The 20,815-nt window shown below is 41.6% G+C and overlaps 1 protein-coding gene across 2 annotated transcripts; it reads left to right on the forward strand.

Annotated features, from left to right (window-relative positions):
• The first annotated feature begins 19,011 nt into the window (after positions 1 to 19,011).
• On the forward strand, positions 19,012 to 19,656 carry Rpl10l (ribosomal protein L10 like). Of its 2 annotated transcripts, XM_057783189.1 has the most exons (2): positions 19,012 to 19,095; positions 19,201 to 19,656. In XM_057783189.1, exons 1-2 carry the CDS (start codon positions 19,012 to 19,014, stop codon positions 19,654 to 19,656), a joined length of 540 nt encoding a protein of 179 aa, XP_057639172.1. The 2 variants fall into 2 exon arrangements, with proteins under 2 accessions (XP_057639172.1, XP_057639171.1); XM_057783188.1 differs by having other exon boundaries at positions 19,012 to 19,656.
• Positions 19,657 to 20,815: the final 1,159 nt, after the last annotated feature.

Consider the following 20,815-nt stretch of genomic DNA (forward strand, 5'->3'; position numbering starts at 1 on the left):
TGAGTATTCCTTCAGGCCTATTATGCAGTCCCATGGGGCAACAGATAGCCCCTAGTGTCTTGAAGAAATCAAAGGCAACTGGATGGAAGACATCTATAAGCACTCAGTATAAACACTGCATATTTATGTTCTTTTTTTAAAAAAAAGTTTAATCTAATTCAATAGCTTTCATATTGGTATAGCCTTATCATTTTCATATAGCTAACATCCTTATCAATATATCAGCATTATAATTATAACATTGTTATACTATTATATTTTCCATTGTATAACTTCTACATTTTCACAAATTTCCTATTTTAATCAAAGTATAGGAACAAACCCTTTCTCTTCATAATGCAACCTTGGAAGTAGAATCATGAATTAAGAATTTATGCTTTATAAGTTTTGGCTAATATTCCTTATTACCTTCTCTTAAAAATAATATTATTCTATAGCTAAACAATAAAACAATTGTATACCTGCTTCATTATGACTTTCCACTGTGTTTTAATAAACTTTATGTAACTTTATCTAGGATTATTTCTATTTAATTTGCATTATTCATCAATTTCTATGACTAAGGACCAATTGCCAATTTTTTTTTCCATCATATTATCCTTAAAGATGGTAAGTTTCAATTCTATACATGCCCAAGGGTACAGACACCATGTTACCAACCTCGATGCCACAGATGCCACCGACCCTTTGACATTTACTTTCTTATTCAAGAAGTCATTATTAATGCTTTCTCCACTTGAATTTTCTAAAACAAGAGTATTGATCTTGTTGGTTGATCTTGCTTACCCTGGCATGCTTTCAAAACTTTAAGGAAGGAGACCAAGAGATATAGTATAGGCACACACAGTCATCAGTCAACAAGCAAGACACAAAACACATTGGCTGTTTTCACGCAGATGTGTGTGAGCTTGTTGCTGTTTTTTGTTTTGTTTTGTTTTTGAGGCAGGGTCTCTCTGGGTAGCGTGGCATTCCTAGAACTTTCTAGGAGACCAGGCTTGCCTTGACAGAGATTTGTCACCCTCTGAGTCCCGAGGTCTGAAATTAAAGGCATGTGCTTCCACACCTGGACTAAAAGGTGTTTTATACAACTGAATTTAATTATGCACATTTAAAATTAAGAAATGTTGAATGCTATTTCCCTAGCCATTGCACAAAACGCTGCTTTAGGAGAGTATCTTCATGAATGTGGTGCTGAAACATTTCTAGCTTGCTGGTGATGACAGGGCAATGCCCCACTGGGTATTTACAAACAGCACTGAAGCAATAAATCTTCCACTGTATAATCTGAACAACCTGAATCTCTCCTAAGTGTTAAATGCATATTTTAAATGAAATATATTTTCTCAGTGTTTCTGGGCAGAAAGCCTCTGAATTAAAGACAACATATTATACCACTAAGGCTAGCTAGAAATATGGTTTAATAATTATCCTGTACTCCCAAGGAGCAATTTTATGGCTTTGAGCTACAGGATCTCATATATCCTATGACGTTAAGGAAGTTTTCTGCCAAACGATGTGATTAACATTCATTTAAAAAGCCATGCGTTCTACTAAACAGGTGTAACGTCTGATACTACTAACATTTAAGCAGACTTGGCTAGAGGTCCTTAGAGTTTGGTTATGTGCTCTTTGTGGCTTTGCTCTGCCTCTTGAAACTAAATTATGTAAATGTCTTTTGAACATTGGCTCCAGGTATATAATACATAAGATAAAACTTTTAGCAGCCTGGCAAGCTAATGTACTGTTCCTTATGTATTTGTGACCATCTCAGTAGGCTAACATTCTCTATATATCTTGTAATTCCAAAGTACAAAGGCATATATGACTTAGTAATAGAGTTTCCCCACCATTTGTATTTCTTTTTGTCTTTTTTGTTTCTTTTTTCTTTCTGGGTCTTTGATATTCAAACATTTTCAGTCAACATTGAATTTTTAAATTGACTTCTTTCATGAATAGGAACTCTTTGAAGCCATTCCTATCTTAGCACTGTCAAATGATGCAATACATACTGTTTACAAAAGCATGAAAATATTTAAATTCTTCAGAAACAGATAAATATTGCCACCAAGAAAATATTTGTCTCCTTACTAGTAAGATCCCGGTGGCCCCAGGTCCTTTCCAGATGCCATTCTTATTTCTCACTAAGAAGCCAACTCTCAAATGCCATCCTGCCTCCCTTTAAAAACTATGACATCCCCGACTCTCTTACTGGCTGTAGTGCCACAATTATTGCTGTTCCATGCTCACACCCAACAGAAAAATTACTTAGACTATTTCATTTAAAATTATTTATACCTGTGTTGGGTCCGGCCCAACTTACCTGTCTGTTCCTGAGAAAAGAAGTGTGGATTGAGAAAAGAAATAGACAAAAGCCAGTGCATACCGTAAAACAAACAAACAAACAAAAAATGAGTTTATTACTCACAGTCCTTACATATCCCAATCAAATGGGGAAAGCAGAAGTCTTCCATAATACAAAGAACAAGCAAGAATAATTACATTCTTACATTCAAAACATCTGGCAACCATGCCCTCAGTCAAAATATCCTGTTGACTGGCCTTTGAAGAGTAAGGCATCCAGTAGCCACACCCTTGGTCAAACATCTTGTTGGTTATCCTTGATTAGCAAGAATAGGTCTGAACTCTCCGACCTTTAGTCAAGACAGATCACATTCAAAACTGTGGGCTTCTGGGCACAGGAGAACACTTCCTACGTATAACCCCAGCAGCACAAACACCAAGGACATCATTGAATAAATGGGACCTCCTGAGACTGAGAAGCTTCTGTAAAGCAAAGGACACTGTCACTAAGACAGAAAGGCAACCCACTGACTGGGAGAAGATCTTCACCAACCCCGCAACAGACAAAGGTCTGATCTCCAAAATATATAAAGAACTCAAGAAATTAGACTGTAAAAGGTTAATCAATCCAATTATAAAATGGGGCACTGAGCTGAACAGAGACTTTTCAACAGAAGAAGTTCAAATGGCCAAAAGACACTTAAGATCGTGCTCAACTTCCTTAGCAATCAGGGAAATGCAAATCAAGACAACATTAAGATACCATCTTACACCTGTCAGAATGGCTAAAATCAAAAACACCAATGATAGCCTCTGCTGGAGAGGTTGTGGAGAAAGGGGCACACTCATCCATTGCTGGTGGGAATGCAAACTTGTGCAACCACTTTGGAAAGCAGTGTGGCAGTTTCTCAGGAAAGTCGGGTTCAACCTACCTCTCGACCCAGCAATACCACTATTGGGAATATACCCAAGAGATGCCCTAACATACAACAAAAGTATATGCTCAACTATGTTCATAGCAGCACTGTTTGTAATAGCCAGAACCTGGAAACAACCTAGATGCCCTTCAATGGAAGAATGGATGAAGAAAGTATGGAATATATACATATTAGAGTACTACTCAGCAGTAAAAAACAATGACTTCTTGAATTTTGCATACAAATGGACGGAAATTGAAAACACTATCCTGAGTGAGTTAAGCCAGACCCAAAAAGAGGAACATGGGATGTACTCACTCATATTTGGTTTCTAGCCATAAATAAAGGACATTGAGACTATAAATCGTGATTCTAGAGAAGCTAAATAAGAAGGTGAACCCAAAGAAAAACATATAAGCATCCTCCTGAATGTTAACCTTCATCAGGCGATGAAAGAAGACAGAGACAGAGACCAACATTGGAGCACTGGAATGAAGTCTCACGATCCAAAGAAGGAGCAGAAGGAGAGAGAGCACGAGCAAGGAACTCAGGACCGCGAGGGGTGCACCCACACACTGAGGCAACGGGGAGGTTCTATCGGGAACTCACCAAGGCCAGCTGGACTGGGTCTGAAAAAGCATGGGATAAAACCGAACTCATTGAACATAGCGGACAATGAGGACTACTGAGAACTCAAGAACAATGGCAATGGGTTTTAGATCCTATTGCACATAATGGCTTTGTGGGAGCCTAGGTGGTTTGGATGCTCACCTTAATAGACCTGGATGGAGGTGGGTGGTCCTTGGACCTCCCACAGGGCAGGGAAACCTGATTGCTCTTTGGGCTGAGGAGGGAAGAAGACTTGATTGGGGGATGGGGGGGAAATGGGAGGTGGTGGTGGGGAAGAGGCAGAAATCTTTAATAAATAAATAAATTAATTAATAAAAAAATAAAAAAAAAGATTAACCACAAAAAAAACTGTGGGCTTCTATATACCTGGCTTAAATAAAGACATATATTTGACATGCATGTCAACCAGTATATGTGTATTTGGTACTTTTCCCCTTTCTTAACAGGTATCTAACAAGCAACTTGATGTATGATGCTTTCAGCTCCCATTTGAGGACACAGTAGAAGTCCAGCACAGTGGAAGAGATATGTGGCAAGACTGTGAGGTGTATGAGCACACCACAGTCAGGAGGCACTCAGTAGCCTCCCTCCACCCCCATTCACATACAGAATGGGTCTTTACTCCCCAGATAACCTTTTCTAGAAGCACCCTACCTGACACGGTCAGAGGTGTGCCTCCCTGATACGTTGGGCATTTCTCAGTCCCATCAGGTTGACAATGAAAATGTGTGGAACTGCCCAGGTGTACCTTAAGAAAGATGACCTTTTATTTGAGGATCTCCTATCTTGGAGCTATGACTGGAGAAATAAACTCATGGCTATTTGTATTTCCCCACTTCTTCCCAAAAGACAGGGAGGGAGCTTTCTCTATCATAACATTTCATTAAATTCTGAGGGGACTAGCAGTGGGTGAGGCACTGAGTGGGCTGAGGAGGACTGGGAGGTCTGTCAGTCATCTCCACGCGAGGACTTGTGAAACAGCTGTACAGCTGTTCACTTTGGGCAAACACACCCAAAGATAACTAGCCTTTAAAATCAACTTAGTCACAGTTTTAAAATAGTATTTTATCATTATATATATATATACATGAATTAATAAATTATATTAATAATATAATAAATCTATCAAAGTGCACAGTTAATAAACTTGAATTTCTTATTGTATGCATCAATGTACACAACCCTAAATCAGCAAATAGAACATTTTAGTCAGCAGAAGTGTCTTCTAAGCATCTCTAGTCACTGACCACCCTGTAGCAAGAACAACTAGTGTTAGGTAAAATCTGAAGTAGAGCCTCTCCGCCCACACAAAATAACTTCAATTAAACCAGATTAGGCTTAAATTAAAGATGCCCACCCTTTTTCGTTGTTGTTTTCCAGACAAGGAAAGGTTTCTCTGTAGCTTTGGTGCCTGTCCTGGAAGTGGCTCTTGTAGATCAGGCTGGCAATGGGAAAAGACAGAGAGGGAAAGCACAGGCAAGTTTCTTTTTCCAGTACAAGCCTAAACAGCCTGTGGGAGTGGTCAACCTATCTAATTTTCCTTCATTATTTAAGCTTTTGGTATTATTGAACAATCACATAGTTTCTATTTTCTTATAGTATTCATATGCTTTTTGGTTTTCCATGTTGGTATATGTCCCATTTTGCGGTATTTTTTAAAATGTTGTTAAAAATCTGGCTTTATTTGTCACATCTGCATATCTGATGTCCCAGCATCATTTGTTAGGAAGGCTTTGCCCCCCCATTGAATTATCTTGTGACTATTTTGCCAAAATAATAGTATTCTATAAATACAATGAATAATTTAAAAGTCATCCTTTTTTTTTTTTTTTTGCCAAACCACAGATACTTTATTTAATGCATCACATGAAATAAAACTACTACCAAGTTCCGTTACTGTTTTCACAGTTTACTCAGAAGTTTAACAGTTAAAATGTGGCTGTTTTCCCCAAATAAAGCATCCCTCACCACACAGGCTCTACCAATATTACTTTTTCACCCATGCTCACACGTTCCTGCAAACACACAGGGTTTGGTAATACAAAGCTCAAAGCTGCACAGGACCTTCTATCTCCTTTGTACTAGTAGTGCACTGAATTAAGGAGCTAACACATCCAGCACCCTTACCCAGAGTCAAGACTTCCCTAACATTTCTTTTTCTTCATCTAAGACTTGGACACCAAAGCAGTTTTGCTTACAATTTTACGTCTTCTCTTCTCTGAATGGCTGAGCTAGGACAGCTGACCCTCAGCTGACCTTCACGATGTCAAGACTGGCAGCGCGCAAGTCCCAGTTGTAGCCGGACACTGACACTGCAAGTCCCACACAGATCTTTCTTTCTTTCTTTCTTTCTTTCTTTCTTTCTTTCTTTCTTTCTTTCTTTCTTTCTTTCTTTCTTTCTTTCTTTCTTTCTTTTTTTCTTCCTTCTTTCCTTCCTTCCTTCCTTCCTTCCTTCCTTCCTTCCTTCCTCCCTCCCTCCCTCCCTCCCTCCCTCCCTCCTTCCTTCCTTCCTTCCTTCCTTTCTTTCTTCCTTTTTGTTTGTTTTGTTTTTCGAGACAGGGTTTCTCTGTGGCTTTGAAGCCTGTCCTGGAACTAGCTCACGTAGACCAGGCTGACCTCGAACTCACAGATATCCTCCTGCCTCTGCCTCCCCGAGTGCTGGGATTAAAGGCGAGTGCCATCACAGCCCAGCAAAAGCCATCTTGATAGATAGATAGATAGATAGATAGATAGATAGATAGATAGATATTACTTTTTCTATAAAATCAAGCATGCCCATCTAATGAATTATTCATCTTAGCTATTCTATTTTTGACTCTAGAGTTTTCCATTCATTTAGTTTTTAAACTATTGGTAAATTTGTGCTTCTATATAGCATATAACCCATTTCCCCAACTGTCACTTAGCCCTTTTTACACCAATACTTTCTGTCTGTTTACTACTAGTCTCTTTGGCAAGCATGATTCCACTTTTCCCTTTAGTTCTTTAGACACTATTTATTTTAGTTTCTGAAGATATTTGTTACTGTAGCATTAAAGCCCTTGTCGATTAGATAAACAGCTAGGCTTCTTTGGGGATAATTTCTTGTAACTGCTTTTCCTCATTGAACAATACTGACCCCTTTCTCTGAGTTTCCAATTTGTATTTTTGTTGAAAACTAGACATTTAAAAATTACGTTACATGGTAATTTTCAAGTGCAGATCTATCTCTCCATCTGTTTTTACTGGAATTTGTTGCTTACATGTTTTTGTTTTGTTTCTTGTTTGTTTCTTGTTTTTTTTTTTTGTTGTTGTTGCTACTGCTGACATTGACTATTGATATCCGAGATAATCTGTGTGTGCATGGGGGGGCTCTGCACACATATGCAGATGTGCATATATGTATGCACATGAAGGTTATAGTATGACCAAGTATTTCTATGGCTCTATACCCATTGCCTTAATGCAGGGTCTCTTAACCGGAAGCAGCCCATTTTGGTTAGACTAGCTAGACAGTGAGCTTTCAGGTTCTGTTTGTCTCAATCACTCAATGCTATGATAATGGGTATATATGCAGCCATGCCTAATTTTTTTTTTTTTTTTTGATACATGCTTGGGATTCGAAGGCAGGTCTTTCTGCTTATCTAGTAATCATGCTTACCACCTGAATCCCCCAGGCCAGATCCTGAGGTCCTCAGTAATCCCTTCAATAATGTATTCTCTATTATATATGTTCATTGAAAACTGCTCAGTTAGTTGAAAGGCATACTGTTGGGAGAGAAAATAGAAACTTCCTTGCTTGTTCCATATCGTATGTTTTTCTACTCTTGGCTGCGGGATTCCTTTTGTGCATCTGGGTATCATGTCAATGACCTATCAGTCTGTAGCATTATAGAATGTTCAGCTATTGTCTTTCAGGACCTCAAACCCAGCCATAGAGAAGAGATCAGGACTTTTGGGAAGTTCTGAGCCTCTGTGTGGCCTTGTATATGAACGTAATCCTCTAGACTCCTGGGGTCAAATCAGAGATAATCAAATCTCCCCCGAGATAGTTCATCATCATTATCTTTCTTTTAAGCTTTCCAGGCACTTTTCTGCATACTTATTTTTCACCCTAGGTACACTCAAAGTTAAACTTCTGCCACTAACTGCTTGCAACAGTCAACTGAGCAATGGGGCTTTGCCCACTGAGTCAGCTTTGAGATGCACCAGTTAACAGTCCCATATGTGAGGGTTTCAGTGGAGGCCCAAGCATGGTGAACAGTTAAGACTTTTACAGTGATGCCGCCTTTGGGAAGCCGCCTTCCTTACCTGACCTGTCCAGAGTCACCTTAGAACTCAAGATAAGAAAACGGGAGTCGGGCAGGTTAAATACAGGACTCGCGGTCTTAATGAGGAGAAGCAAGTTCTCTAGAATTATTCTTAACCCCCCCCCCCCCGAGTTCTAACCCAGGGCCTCATGCGTGCTAAGCAGGTCATCTGCCCCCAGGCTGTACCTTATCCCCCAGAGAGTTAAGTGTAGGAAATTTGCTCCAGGTGAGACCCCAGACAACAGACAGACGTAACTGCAACTGTGTGAGGGGACTTTTCCACCTGCTTGCAGTTGCCATCTGGTACACTACGAGGAAATCCCCGAGCGAAGATGTTCTGACTGAGCGTATTCATCTTCAGGAGAGCTAGTAATGATAGCCATGGACTGTTTTATTGCAGAGGTCCTGATTCACCATAGTAGATTACTAGCTTGGATTTGCTACTGGAGGTGGACGCTATGCTTCCCAGCTCTAAATGTGACACTGGCTTGAAAGCCCATTAGCTCAAATAGGATGTGAGAGCTGATGGAATTCTGGAGGGTTCTGGCAAAGCTTTTTGTGGATACTGAAATTCTTAAAAAAAAAAAAAATTATGAGAATTCAGAAGAAGAAAGAGGTTGGTGTGTCCTGGCAGAAGGTTTAATGTTGTTGCAGTAGAATAGAAAAAATGTTTAATGAAGTAGACATCCAGCAAAAGAGATTTCAGTCAAAGTGCTGGAAATGCCACCTGGATTCTTCTAGTTGGTTGTAATAAAATGAGGAGAGAGATTAGTTAATGAACAGATGGTTAAATATAAAAGAACCCAAATTAGCATATTTCAAAAATAAAACTGCTCTTCCTTCCCAGATTTTCCAAATAGAAAACAATTTTCTAAAACAGAAATAACTTTCAGGCAAAGATCAAATTCCAAGCACTGTCAGTAAAAAACAGAGCCAAGAAAGTGTGACTGCTAAACCCTTTGTTAAGACTTTGCAAAATATTAACACTGCTCAGTCGCTTTCAAAAGTCAAAATACTCTTCAAGGAGCTTAAGGATGTGCCTTACTAATCTCAATGAAGTACTATGGTTTCTGAAATTTTAACCTGGGTTCTTCCCATATACTTTGGAGGAATCTAAGGTAAAGAGAACAGCTTACCTCATAGATTTGAGATTAGATCTTTGGCTTGTAATAAGACCACAAATACAACTCACAGGACACTAAAAGAGTGCCCACTGTAACTGAATCAGTGAAAAGACCACCATGCAAGATTACAGCATACAGAAAAGTAACAAAAACAAAACAGGGCCTTGTGCACTGGGGCTTGAATGAATATAAAGCAAACAAATATACTCAGGTGTAAGCACAAGCTATGTTTTATTTTGGTTTTTTGAGATAGGGTTTCTCTGTAGTTTTAGAGCCTGTCCTGGAACTAGCTCTTGTAGACCAGGCTGGCCTCGAACTCACAGAGATCCACCTGCCTCTGCCTCCCGAGTGCTGGGATTAAATGCATGTGCCACTACTGCCAGACTACAAGCTACTTTTGGTAGGAAATGAAAGACTAATCAGATCTAAGAGCCCAGAAGCCATGGTCAAAATATATAGAAGATTAAACACAAAAGAAACTAGTGAATACACATGGACACTCGCGCATCCTTGAAAATAATGTGTGAAAATCGTTCAGCTTTTCTTCAACGCCTGCGTTGTCTGCTGTCCTGCTATGCTTAGTCTGTTATCATATTTTAGAAGTTTGGGGCCAGGAAATTTAATTCTTCATACATGAATCTTCATATTGACATAAAGAAAACCTTACACTTGGACTTCATGTAGACTATAAACATCTGTACTTCAAACCGGAACCTAAATCTATTATAGATGAGTGGAGAGTCTTATTTATTGTACCTTTCTTTTTTGAGAAATGTGGATTGTTTGTATCCAGACACGGGTTAGGATGGCCTTAGAATTTGCCTAGCAATCTTTAACATTGATTACCCTTTAACTGTGAAATAAAGTCTAGTTCTTCTTCCTTGAATATGCATTAACACCAGCAGCTTACATACAGGGAATAACACTGAATATGAAGCTGTGTTATCTCTGCGATCAGGTGGCACAGCCACAGACCTGGCTGCATTTCATGTGGTGTTACTCTCAGGAAACCAATTACCACACCATGGGGTACAATGACGAGGCATGGACTAGTCTGACCATAATATAAGTTGAATTCTACTGACCAGTATTAATTGATAAATATGTAAGTGCTAGAGTTTAAGATGATGCTAGGCTCAACAATCACCCTGTTGTGACATCAGGAATAGCTCTTCCTTCACACTTTCATTGAGGAGAGACAGCAGTGGGGTGTTGGTAATCCACAGGTCAGTCTAAAGGGAGAGTACGGCATCGTGCATTTGATTTTAATAAAACTATGTTCATGTACGAAGTAGTGGTGTCAATGGATGGATGAGTTCCTGCTAGTTGGTCTGATGCAATTTCTTCCAAAATTGTTCTGACTAGTCCTGCCGCTGACTCATTCAGTTCTCCTCTGTACTGGGAAACAAGACAAATGGAAAAGATGAAACAGGCTGCATCCCCTATTAAAAAAAATAGATCTCATCGATTCATGATTTCAAACTTATTCATTAAATAACAGAGGGCAAATAATGGACTGTAAAATAAACGCAGTGAAGATGACAGGAAGTATTTTGCAATCAAGAACCAGAAAGTCAAAACAAATTTTGAATTCTATCAATAGCTTAAATTAATTAAATAGACATTTTAATTGACGTTAATAGGCTCTTGGATGATTTTAAAAACACTACAAAATTCAATTAATGGAAAATTGATGAATTTTTTTGAGCTCATTAGGGAAAAGCATTAACTTTTCTAGCTAATGTGACATGAGTACCGATCCAATGAAGGAAACACATAACTCGACACAGAACAGCAACACGGCCTGACATACCTTGACAGAGAGAGGTTTATTGTAATATGCAAAAATAACACTCAAAAATGAAGGTGGAGTTTCCTCTGTGACCTTTGGTTGAGTATAGGGTCTCCACCTAAGTTGGTACTTCTGGTGGTCAGAGTGACCTCTGGTATAGAGCAGGAGGTCTCTTCTTGAATTGGATGTTAGGACACAGCAATGAGGAGGGGAGGACAGGTAGCATGGGACCTAGACAGTGAGGGTGTGTCCTGAGCAGGTAGTTCAATTTGGGGGCTGGAGTTCTGAAGGCCTGTATGACCTCTGATCCAGTAGGGAGTCTCCACCAGAGTTGGAGACTAATAAGGGGAAAGGGAGGAGGTATTGGGGATAGCGTTTACAGGGAGGGGAGCCTATAAGAGTGGACGAGGTCTGTGGGTGGGTGGCCTACCTGGATTTCTAGTGGCTGTTGTGGCCTCTGCTCTAGCAGAGTCTCTTACCTGAGATGGGGGCAGAAATGTGGCGAAAAGGAGGGGAAGGGAACTAGGAATAGTGTCTAAGGGGGAGTACCAATAAAGTGGGGGAGGTCCATGGGTGGGCAGTCTATCTGGTCTTCTAGCAGGCATGGCTTGTGCTTGGGCAGTAGAAGTTTGCTGGAGTTAGGAGCTGGGACACAACGACATGGTCAGGAGGGACAGTTGAGGATGGGTCTGTTGAAAGATGGAGTAGATGCGGTCTTCAGGCAGAAGGCCTAGCTGATGGTCTGGCCAACATGGCCTGTGGTTTTACAGTGGGTGTCTGCCCAAGGGAACTGAGAGAGTCTAATTTTGATTATATTTTTAACACTGTCTAGTGCAAATTTTATGTCTCCAATGGCTGGCTGCCTTGATGTAATATAGAAAGAAGTATACATACCTCTTACATGAGGCTATGGAGCAGAACAGATACATGGAGGAAGAGGTTATCAAAGCTACATGCGTGCTGCCTGCTTTCTTAGAACTTGAACATTATCCAACCATGCTCAGCCACAAATACATCATTTCAGGGTATGCACTGTTAGGTTCACTCAGGAATATCTCTTCTAGTTTCCTTATCTCTGATCAACCAACTAGCAGTGCTAGAGTCCACTAACACTGGCTCACATACGCAGACTGTGTACTTCTCTAGGTTTGTGTTGAGTAACATCACTCCGGCGTTTTAAATGGATGATAGACTATTGGTGTCTAATAAAACAGCAAACACTGCACATTAGAACTTTCTCTTCCTTACCCCCAAACTCTCATGATGAGCAAATGAAAAAAAAATAAAGAAATTGTGTTCTAAATGTATTTAGTGTGTGTGTGTGTGTGTGTATGTGTGTGTACATATGGCAAGGTGCACAATTGGAAGAGAGAGGACAACACACAGGATTCTTTTCAGTCCTTCCACTATGTCTATCCCAGGATTTGAGCTCATGGTTTCTGCTAAACAGCCTGGCCACTAAGCATCCAGGATTTACCTGTTTCTGTTTCCTACTTCCCAGGGCTGAATTACAATGTATGCCACCATGCCTGGCTTTTACGTGGGTGCTGGGCATATACATTTAGGTCCTCATGCTTGTGCATCGTTGGGAGGTAGGCTTGGTTGGAGATTGTCCAGAGCCCTGAGGATGAGATGTAGGTATTATTCCCCTCACCTAGACATAGTCATACAGGGTAGGCCAGCTATGGACTGGTGCCAGAGCCCACTGACATTTCCCCTGCATGTATGTGGTCAAATATTCCAGACACTGAGATGTCAAATGCTTTGTGTGCCATCCTAGAATATACCTTGCTAAAAAGGAATCTGAGATAGCCTGAGCTCCTTGCAGCCTGTTCCTAGCTTTAGACTCTTTCCTTATCTCCTCCCTCATTTGCTCTGGGGTCCAGACAGGAACCCTGACACTGTTGGTCCTGGTCAAGTGGCAGTGGAACAGGGACAGAGGTAAGAGAATACATGTTGACAAGGTAGGTACAACCCTGAAGTTTCAGGTTTAGACTAGGCACGCCTGGCCTGAACGAAGAGGCAGGACAATCAGTAGTAAAACTTGGTAGAAGATTCTAAGGAAAACTTGATTTTTTTCAATTGCTTTACTCTCTGCCTCATTCCCCATTATGTCATGTGTCACCGAAACACTTAGAAAAAAAATTTGCTTTTGTGCAAAAGATAAAAATAACGAATCAAGAAATAGGGATAAAAGGCCCTGAGGACTCGGAAGCTGTTCAGCTCTTGAATTACTTTCACTTCATGAGGCCTCAGGATGAAGAGGAAGTCTCTCTTTTTTTGATGATACAGTCATAAAATCACACAAAAAGACTCTGACCTGCTTGGCTGAGTCAAGTGGCCCTCCTCTTTTATCCTGTAAGGGGACTGACTGTTAGATCCTCAGTTAAAGCCTTCTGCCTTTCATTTGTAGAAGCTGGGCAAGCCTAGACTCCCTAATAAAGTATTTTGGACCGAAAAGCCTGTTTGTTTTTCTGAATTAATTCCTCTCTAGCAGGGAATTCCTCCTCAAGGGAAGAGGGGATGACTGGTTGAAGCAGCCACAGGGGTTTGGGACAGGAGAAAAGTACCTGCTGGGGTGTGGGGGTGTTTCGGGGTGGGCATGGAGACTGACTCAAACACTTCACAGGACAAAGGACTAAGCTATTTCCCACCTTCAAGTCCCCTTTCTACCCCCACTGCTGTCCTTCATTTGTACACATTCAAGTTTTCCCAGCTCAAACATCTAAATCTAATTCCCCCAACTGTCTCTTGGATGGAACTGAGTTAATGATCTGCCTCCTTATCAGAGCTATTGCCAAATTGTCCTGTGTGTCTGAGCTAGGAGGGACTCTGAAGTGTGGGATTCGGCTCTCTGGCCATCAGACTCATGTTCCTTCTCTTGGTATGTTATCCCAAATCCCCGGCCCTGGGTCAGGCCAACGCCCTGTCTCTGTAACAACAACAAAAAAAGAACCCTAAGAAATTGGGTCTAAAAGGTAAAAGCTAGTCCCATGACTCCATGGCTTTGAGCTGCTTGCACCATGCTCCATCCAGGACTGGGATGATAACTTTTCTTGGGAACTCCACTCCACCCTTGTCCCCTCAGCCCCTCATCTCTTCTGCACCCTTGAGAGAATTCTCACCTATGATTCTGACCGCTCCATAAGCTCTGTGGGCTCAACCTTCTTGAGCTGAGGAAATGTTTATTTTGTAATTTTAATGTTTTGTTTTACATTTGACAGTTTTGAAGGTAGGCTCTGCTGGGTCTCAGTTCATTGTTACTGCCACTGCTTGCTGTCTCTAGGCCCATTTTCCTTTGGGAGAGATATTCCTTCCCCCTCAGTACGCCTTTTTGTCACATGGCAGCTTTTGAGTTTCCAGATCTAACAATACATTGACTAAAGATCTCTATGTCGTTTCCCTTTCACAATGAAAAGTATAAAAACATAATCCCTACAAAATTATGCTTAAATTAGCTTTGTTTTATTAAAATGCCTCATGTATGATTAAGTATCCCTAGTCAGTCTACTTATGGATCATGCTTTGTTTCTTTGCAACATGTACTTAGCCCTGTTGTAGAGTTGGCACTCCCATCAACATCAGTCTGGGCCGGCTGCCTTGGCAGTGGCGGCAGTTGGGACTGCAGCTTACGTCATCACGTGCACGTGCCTGCCATGGTCCTAGCTTGGAGTTGCATGGCAAAATGTGCCCCGTGAAAGGCCCTGGCCACCCCAGATCATTCTCTTTGTCTTGTTCCTTTTTTCCCTCTCCTTTTCTCTCTGTCTTGTTCACTCTCTCTTTCTCCAGGTTTCCTCTGTCTGTCTCTCTCACATCCGCACTCAGAGGCTGCCTTTCTCTCTCTCCCCCTCCCCCAATAAACCTCTTACATTAGATCTGTTGCTCATGGCCTTAGCAGCTCACCTTGACCAGCCTGCTAAAGGTATCTTTTCAACTGATTTATCACTGTGAGTCCCTAATTGACTTCTAAGTAGATGTATGTGTAAGCTAACGGTAGTTAGCTTGGCCTAACTTCATTTTGTTCACAGCAAAACTAGAGCTAAAAAAATATAATGAGCAATGATACAGGATAATGGCCTTGAATATTCCTTTAAAATAACTAGTGTGAATTTCTAAATAAAAAAAAATTAAAACTGTTTTTAAAAACAAGATATACATAATGATACAGTTCTGGTCAATGTTGTCCTTGATCCTTATCCCAGTTCTGGTTCTACAATATGGTCTCTATCACCCAGATAATAGCATACATCTTTCCCTTTACATATGTTTTATATATACATGAATGTACACAGAAATACTTGGATTATACATTTCTCTTGGGCTCTCCCCGAATATACACCTAAGGCAAGGTAAAAGCATATACAAGAAGGATGTCAGCTTGCCCCTGCTTCTCTCTCCACCTTCCGACAGTCTTGTAACTGAGGTGGCTATGTGTAAGAATACAGTAAAGAAAACATCCCTCCTAGTTTTTTGTAGGACACCATACTTCAAAGCCTAGAACTAGCACAGGCCAAGTAATCCAGGGTGGGTTACCTTTTGGATTTTTGAAAAAGTTTATTAGGTAGGCCTGACAGTGATATCACATTTTCTGTTAACAAAATTCTATTAATTTTGGAAATGAAAGGCAAAATCAAGGCAGGTAGAAACACCTAGTATCACATGGACTCTGACTGGTCATTTTCTTACTCTTACCTCGTAGATTTCTTTCTTTCCTGAGCTTATAACAAATTCTGGGCACTGCACATTCATAAGGTAAAACATAGTATATCACGCTCAGGTTGTCACCCTTTTGCAGTATTATAAAGTATACCCTTCTTATGTCCTTGCTTACAGTTTTCATCTATTCATCTTAGTCCAGTCAGTGAGAGCATTTGTATAAAGTTCCTCAATGGCCTCACTAACGCTAGCCAGGACCCTGAATTTGTAAAATGGCTGAGTTGTGATACGTGAAGTTCCTTAACAATCCCAGCAGTCTTATTTTAGCTTAAAGGTTTTGTTGTAATAGGAGCGGCGGGGCTGCGTCCCCGGCACCCGGCCGCCCGCATGGCTAGCTTATGCCCCGAAATAATTACACGGAAACTGTACTCTTTTAAACACTGCTTGGCCCATTAGTTCCAGCCTCTTATTGGCTAGCTCTTACATATTGATCTAACCCATTTCTGATATTCTGTGTAGCACCACGAGCGGCTTACCAGTGAAGATCCTAACCTGCGTCTGTCTGGAATGGGAGAATCATGGCGACTCCCTGACTCGGCTTCTTTCTCCCCGCATTCTGTCTGTTTACTCCACCCACCTAAGGGCTGGCCTACAAATGGGCCAAGGTAGTTTCTTTATTAAATGAAAGTAACTCCTCCATCAAGGTTTCCTGTTCCTGGTACCCAGGGCCTCCCCACATGTAGGCCACCATTCATCTGTTCCCGTAGAATTTAACATTCCCTGACTGCGCTCCTCTGTCTAGATCGGCACTCCACAGTGTCTCAGGGGTTTCTTTTCCTCTTCCACACATTTATCTGAAATAAGATACCAAATACCATTTAACTCCTCTCATTATGGAAGCCCAAGGTGGAGACAGCATACTGTTTTAATACCCAGGAACATAGCAAAGAGTCCCAGACCACCTGACCGAAAGAGGGATCAAAGTGTTATGGGTATGGAGTCACTCGGAGATTCACCATAACCATAAATAAAATTTAATAAGAAGAGGCTTTTTATTTAGGTATTGGCATCCAATGTGGTGCCAGAACTACTCTTGAAAGCTCTCCCGAGATGTAGACCCTAGTCATATCAGCCAGCTCTTATAAAGGCAAAACCCACAAGATTATATACATGTATTTTGTCTAGATGTAATCAGGGTCTAATTTTAATCTACGTCTTATAGTTTCCCTGGTCATCTTTATGAGCAGATTAAGCAAATTTGATTACAAAAGCAGAAATAGCAGTTAGTCGTATGACCTACTATCTTGCTAGAACTGCAAATTTTACAAGGTCAATTAATTTAAGAACAGTCTTTTACCATTTATTCAAAAAGGGAAGTGGGCTCTTATGTACAGCCTGTACAAGTGAGGGGCTTACATGCTACAGGCATGTTTGCTCCTTGATCCCTCAGGTTAATAAGTCTGAATTTTTTTTTTTTTTTGGTTTTTTTGTTTGTTTGTTTTGTTTTGTTTTTTGAGACAGGGTTTCTCTGTGGCTTTGGAGCCTGTCCTGGAACTAGCTCTTGTAGACCTGGCTGGCCTGGAATTCACAGATATCCACCTGCCTCTGCCTCCTGAGTACTGGGATTAAAAGCTTGTGCCACACCGCCCAGCAATAAGTCTGAATTTTAAAAGCAATGTTAATCATCACACACACACAAAAAGAGTTTCAAACTTCTGTGGGAAAATTCTCTATACTCCAAGTTTTAATTGTTGTGTCCTAACACGGGTATCCTATAAATCTGCAGACAACAAGAATTACTACATAGAGTGTTTGTTCTTCTCTATTAATAAAGGGAAAGTTATGAGGGTAAATTTACACTGGGATTTGGTTCCAGAAGATAATGGATTTGTGAAATAACATAAATAATTTAAAAAATGATAAAAACCTGGAAAAATTCAAACCTTGTTTGCAAATTCTAACTTCTCTTTCTCAGCTACCTTCTGTTCCATGTCTCTACAAAACATCAGGATCAAATAGATACTCATCAGTTAAATGAAAAGATTGTTTAGAATATATTCTTTAGGACAGGAACCAAAAGCTACGGAGAAACCCTGTCTCGAAAATCCAAAAAAAACTATATATATGTATATATATATATATGGATATATATATATATATAGTCTTTATAGTTTGTAGCCATTTTAATATTAGAAAACCAATAACCTTAGGTTAAAACACTCAAGTGGCATTTCGATCAATTTTGTCGATCCCATATTTAGAAAAAAAAATCATTTCCTTAGGCCAAGTAAGTTTCATATTTTAAAACAACTACCGTGTAATAGGTACTGTTATGGAAAAATTAAAAATCCTGCAGGATCCCCGGCAGGGCGGGGGGAGGGTGGGAAGGAGGGGGTAGAGAGAGGGAGGGAGGGAGGGAGGGAGGGAGGGAGGGAGGGAGGGAGGGAGGGAGAGGGAGAGGGAGAGGGAGAGGGAGAGGGAGAGAGAGAGAGAGAGAGAGAGAGAGAGAGCGCGAGCTCGCGCGCAGGCGCAAGCGGGTGGGGGAGGGAGTGGGCGTGGCTTGTCTCTTAAAGAGACACAACAATCATTACAGGTACAAAAGACATTTTCATTACCCTTCCACGGCTCTTATCTTCTGAGCCTTACTAGAGCACACATGCCAAGCCAAACACGTAGATAAAGCAGGAAAGCTGCTCCTCTACTTAAAACAAAAAACGGATCTACCAAGCTCAGTGAGATACGAGCACTGGAAAGCCGATTATTATTTGGTTATTATTTAGCCTAACTGCAAACCAACCTGACATTTTATTTTTGAATTTTCAAGGCAGGGTTTCTCTGTAGCTCTGGAGCCTGTCCTGGAACTCGCTGTGCAGCCCAGGCTGGCCTGGAACTCACAGAGATCCGCCTGCCTCTGCCTCCCTAGTGCTGGGATTAAAGGCGTGCGCCACCACCGCCCAGTATAGGTGACTTTATTTTTTAACCTACTACAAAGAGTAAGGTCAAGGCCCCAAACCCAAGATGATCAACAAGGCTGTTAGGATGATGACCCCCGGCTTCTGAAAGCCTGAAAAAGCGCACACTGAATCCTTAACCCCACCCACTGAGCATGCGCAGTGCAGTGAGCCCCCCACCCCCCACCCCCACCCCCCGGCGGCTGGGCGGAAGGGTCTCTCTATCCCCAAGTCCTCCTCGCACACTCTATGGTCCCCGCAAGGTTTTGTGGGTAACAGATTTCAGCCCGGGCTCCATTTTGCGCCGGCTGTGGACTCGCGCTCCTGAGACTTCTGCCGTCTGCCGTCGCCATGGGTCGTCGCCCGGCTCGCTGTTACCGGTACTGTAAGAACAAGCCGTACCCCAAGTCTCGCTTCTGCCGCGGGGTCCCCGATGCGAAGATCCGCATCTTCGACCTGGGTCGGAAGAAGGCGAAGGTGGACGAGTTCCCGCTCTGCGGCCACATGGTGTCGGACGAGTACGAGCAGCTGTCGTCGGAGGCCCTGGAAGCCGCGCGCATCTGCGCCAACAAGTACATGGTGAAGAGCTGCGGCAAGGACGGCTTCCACATCCGCGTGCGCCTGCACCCCTTCCACGTCATCCGCATCAACAAGATGCTGTCGTGCGCAGGCGCCGACCGCCTCCAGACCGGCATGCGCGGCGCCTTCGGGAAGCCGCAGGGCACCGTGGCCCGGGTCCACATCGGCCAGGTCATCATGTCCATCCGCACCAAGCTGCAGAACAAGGAGCACGTGGTCGAAGCCCTGCGCAGGGCCAAGTTCAAGTTCCCCGGCCGCCAGAAGATCCACATCTCCAAGAAGTGGGGCTTCACCAAGTTCAACGCCGCGGAGTTCGAAGGCAAGGTGGCGGCGAAGCGCCTCATCCCCGACGGTTGCGGAGTCAAATACATCCCGGAACGTGGTCCTCTGGACAAGTGGCGAGCCCTGCATTCCTGAGGACTTGGCTGGCAGACAAGTAGCACAAGTGACGGTTATCGTTTGAGAGTGTTTGTTCCGTTTATAGCGTAAAGAACATTAGTTTGCATAGTACAGAACCTTTCGTTGGACAGTGCCTGCATTGTTTAAGGGACAAAAAAAACTGCGGTTTATAGAAAACGCATTTGCTCTTTTGAACCATCTACTTTAAATTTTTGGAGTGAACATTTATTTAGTGAAGGCATAAATGAAACTGTTATCTTGGATTCAGAGTGCTAGAGGAGTTGGAAGATCTGGGTGGAATTATATTTCGAGTGTATCTTTAAAACTAACATATCTAAATTTGGCTGTTTTGCTATAAATTTGTCAATATTATTTTTAGACTTACCTGTAGCCTCAGGTTATCAATCTTGAAACAGTTGGGTATACTGAAAAGAGATTTTTATAGACAAGCCTTACATTGTCCTGCACTCAGGAGACAAGATCCAATCTTTTCTTCATCACAGAAAGGTTATAGGTGACAACAGAGTTCGTATTGCTTGCGTTTGGGTCCCGGTAGAATCAGCAAAGAAGAGAAAATGACACTAAATCAGCCATCTGCTCTGGGGGAGCATCTGTAATCTGTTGCTGTTTGCCCTGTATTAGAGTTACATTGATCACACGGGTATTTTGTTTTATTTAGAAATGATATAACCTAAAATTACTGAGCTTATGCTGTTTAGTTTGTGGTTAGCGCACCCGGTCTTTGATTGAGACCTCTGAATCTTAATCCTGGAAATTCAGCCTCCGGTTTTCCTCCACTGACATTTTCAGAGGCAGCGTATTTAAAGGAAGCAGGATAGGGGGACTAAAGTGTATGGTTACGTTGCTTAATGTTTGCGTTTATATGCCTTCCTTAGTCAAATGACACCGCACCTGACTTGTCCCTGTAAGTTACTTGTGTGTTTTATACTTAGTTGCTATGACAGTATTCATGTTTTAGGTAGTTCTCAACAAATGACAAGAATTCATTAAAAAGGCTCCAACAGAAGTACTTACCCGTTTCACTGAGTGCTCTGAGAACTCTAGGAAATTACATCATGTGCACTTAATAAAGGTAAACGTTAACCAGATAGTTTGACTCCTGTGCAGTCCTTTTTGAATTTTGTCAAACTCTTAAAAACTAAAATTGTCTTAAAAA

Source organism: Chionomys nivalis, chromosome 10 (assembly GCF_950005125.1).
Source record: "Chionomys nivalis chromosome 10, mChiNiv1.1, whole genome shotgun sequence".
Taxonomy (NCBI): Eukaryota; Metazoa; Chordata; class Mammalia; order Rodentia; family Cricetidae; genus Chionomys; species Chionomys nivalis.